At 34.0% G+C, this 1,939-nt stretch overlaps 1 protein-coding gene across 1 annotated transcript in view; it reads right to left on the bottom strand.

The window, feature by feature from the left end:
* LOC110032545 (PTI1-like tyrosine-protein kinase At3g15890) overlaps window positions 1–1,939 on the bottom strand; it is a 3,863-nt gene that overhangs the window by 768 nt on the left and 1,156 nt on the right. Inside the window, 1 exon segment of the mRNA XM_020736206.1 lies at window positions 3–328. Within this exon segment, the coding sequence (XP_020591865.1) occupies window positions 3–328 (326 nt within the window).

Below are 1,939 nucleotides of genomic sequence, written 5' to 3'. Positions count from 1 at the left end.
GATGAGTGGCTGGGCCCATTCGGTGATTGGGCGTTGGATCCCGCCGGCGAGCTTCTCGATGGGCTTGCGGCCCGAGACGAGCTCGAGGAGGAGAATGCCGAAGCTGTAGACGTCGCAGCTCTCGGAGACCTTGCCCCACATGGCGTACTCGGGGGCGAGATAGCCGAGCGTGCCTTTCACACGAGTGGTCATATGGCTGACGCCGTCCGGCATCAGCTTGGCGAATCCGAAATCCGCCACCAGCGGCTCGAAATTGGAGTCCAGCAATACGTTGCTGGCCTTTATGTCGCGGTGGATGATGTGCGGCGCTGCCTCGTGGTGGAGATACCTGTGCGGGCACTTTTCTTAATTAATAAAGCTGCATCATCTGTATTTTCAACAATTGTTATTTATTTATTTTTTTTTATGTAACAATTTAATAATTATAAATATTATATAAAAAATAATATTTATTATTATAAATTTTTTATATAATATTTATTATATAAAAAATAATACAACAACAAAAAGCCTTAATCCCACTACGTGGGGTCGGCTACATGAATCCTTTTTCTCCATTGCGTCCTATTTAGTGTCATATTTTCATTTAGTTCTAGTAAATTAAGATCATTTTTAATACAATAAGCCCAAGTCTTCCTAGGTCTACCTCTGCCTTTCTTAACACAAGTCGAATTTAAAACATCTACTCTCCTAATCGGATCATCTAATGGTCGACGTTTAATATGACCAAACCATCTAAGACGACTTATAAATTGATGAGATTTGGGTGCTTGTAATTTTTCCTTCAATTGAAGGGAAGTATACATCATTTCACACAATTCTTATGTATTTTCATGCTTAGAAATTAAATTTTCATATTTTTATTTATGACACATAAAAAGTTTAGAAATTGTGATATTTTCGATGTGACAATAAAAATTTGAGTGGAATGGCTGTAGATGGGAATGTTTAATAAATGAATTATATACTAATTTATATATTTAATTTATATAAAATTATAAATTAACTTATGTATATAATTATATAAGCAAAATAAAAATAATTTTTTTTTTAAAAAAGGTAGTTTAATTGATTCTTATTTGAAAGTAACTGAATACGATCAATCGTTGTTGGACTTCATCAACAGGCTTGTTACAGATACTTAGCTCAATTTTAGGAGTTGTTCTGGTCCATTCTGCTTAATTCTAAGAAGATTTTAGATATATTGTCTTTAATATAATTATGTATCTTCTCTTTATAAATCTTTTACTTTGATCATTTCTATATAATTTATTGCTTATCTAGAAAGAGAAAACGCGTTTAAGGAGTCCTTTCTTTCAAAATATAATAATTAAAAGATTTTGTTATGTGATTGATTGCTAAGTTCTTTTACGAAAGATTATTACATGGGGACGATGTATGCAGTAATGCATGCGTTGTCCGATCTCCATCGTTGATCAGAGCAAAGTTATATTTTGGTGGGTCTAATTTTTTTTAAAAAAAATTGATTTAAGCTTTAATCAACGGTGGAGATCAGACGGCACATGCAGTTCTGCATACGCCTTTCTTCATTTACTGGGTTCTTCTCTTTATAAATCTTTTACTTTGATCATTTATATATAATTTATTGCTTATCTAGAAAGAGAAAATGCGTTTAAGGAGTCCTTTCTTTCAAAATATAATAATTAAAAGATTTTGTTATGTGATTGATTGCTAAGTTCTTTTACGAAAAATTATTACATGCGGACGGCGTATGCAGAAATACATGCGTTGTTCGATCTCCATCGTTGATCAGAGCAAAGTTATATTTTGGTGGGTCTAATTTTTTTTTTTTAATTGATGGAAGTTCTGATCAACAGTGAAGATCAGACGGCGCATGCAGTTCTGCATACGCCTACGGACTAATTTTTCTTCTTTTACCGGGCTGCCACATTTGAAGAAAAAAGGGCGTTTACATACA

This window comes from Phalaenopsis equestris, unplaced genomic scaffold, assembly GCF_001263595.1.
Source record: "Phalaenopsis equestris unplaced genomic scaffold, ASM126359v1 Scaffold000969, whole genome shotgun sequence".
NCBI classification, from domain to species: Eukaryota; Viridiplantae; Streptophyta; class Magnoliopsida; order Asparagales; family Orchidaceae; genus Phalaenopsis; species Phalaenopsis equestris.
This window is presented reverse-complemented; position numbering and strand designations above follow the sequence as displayed.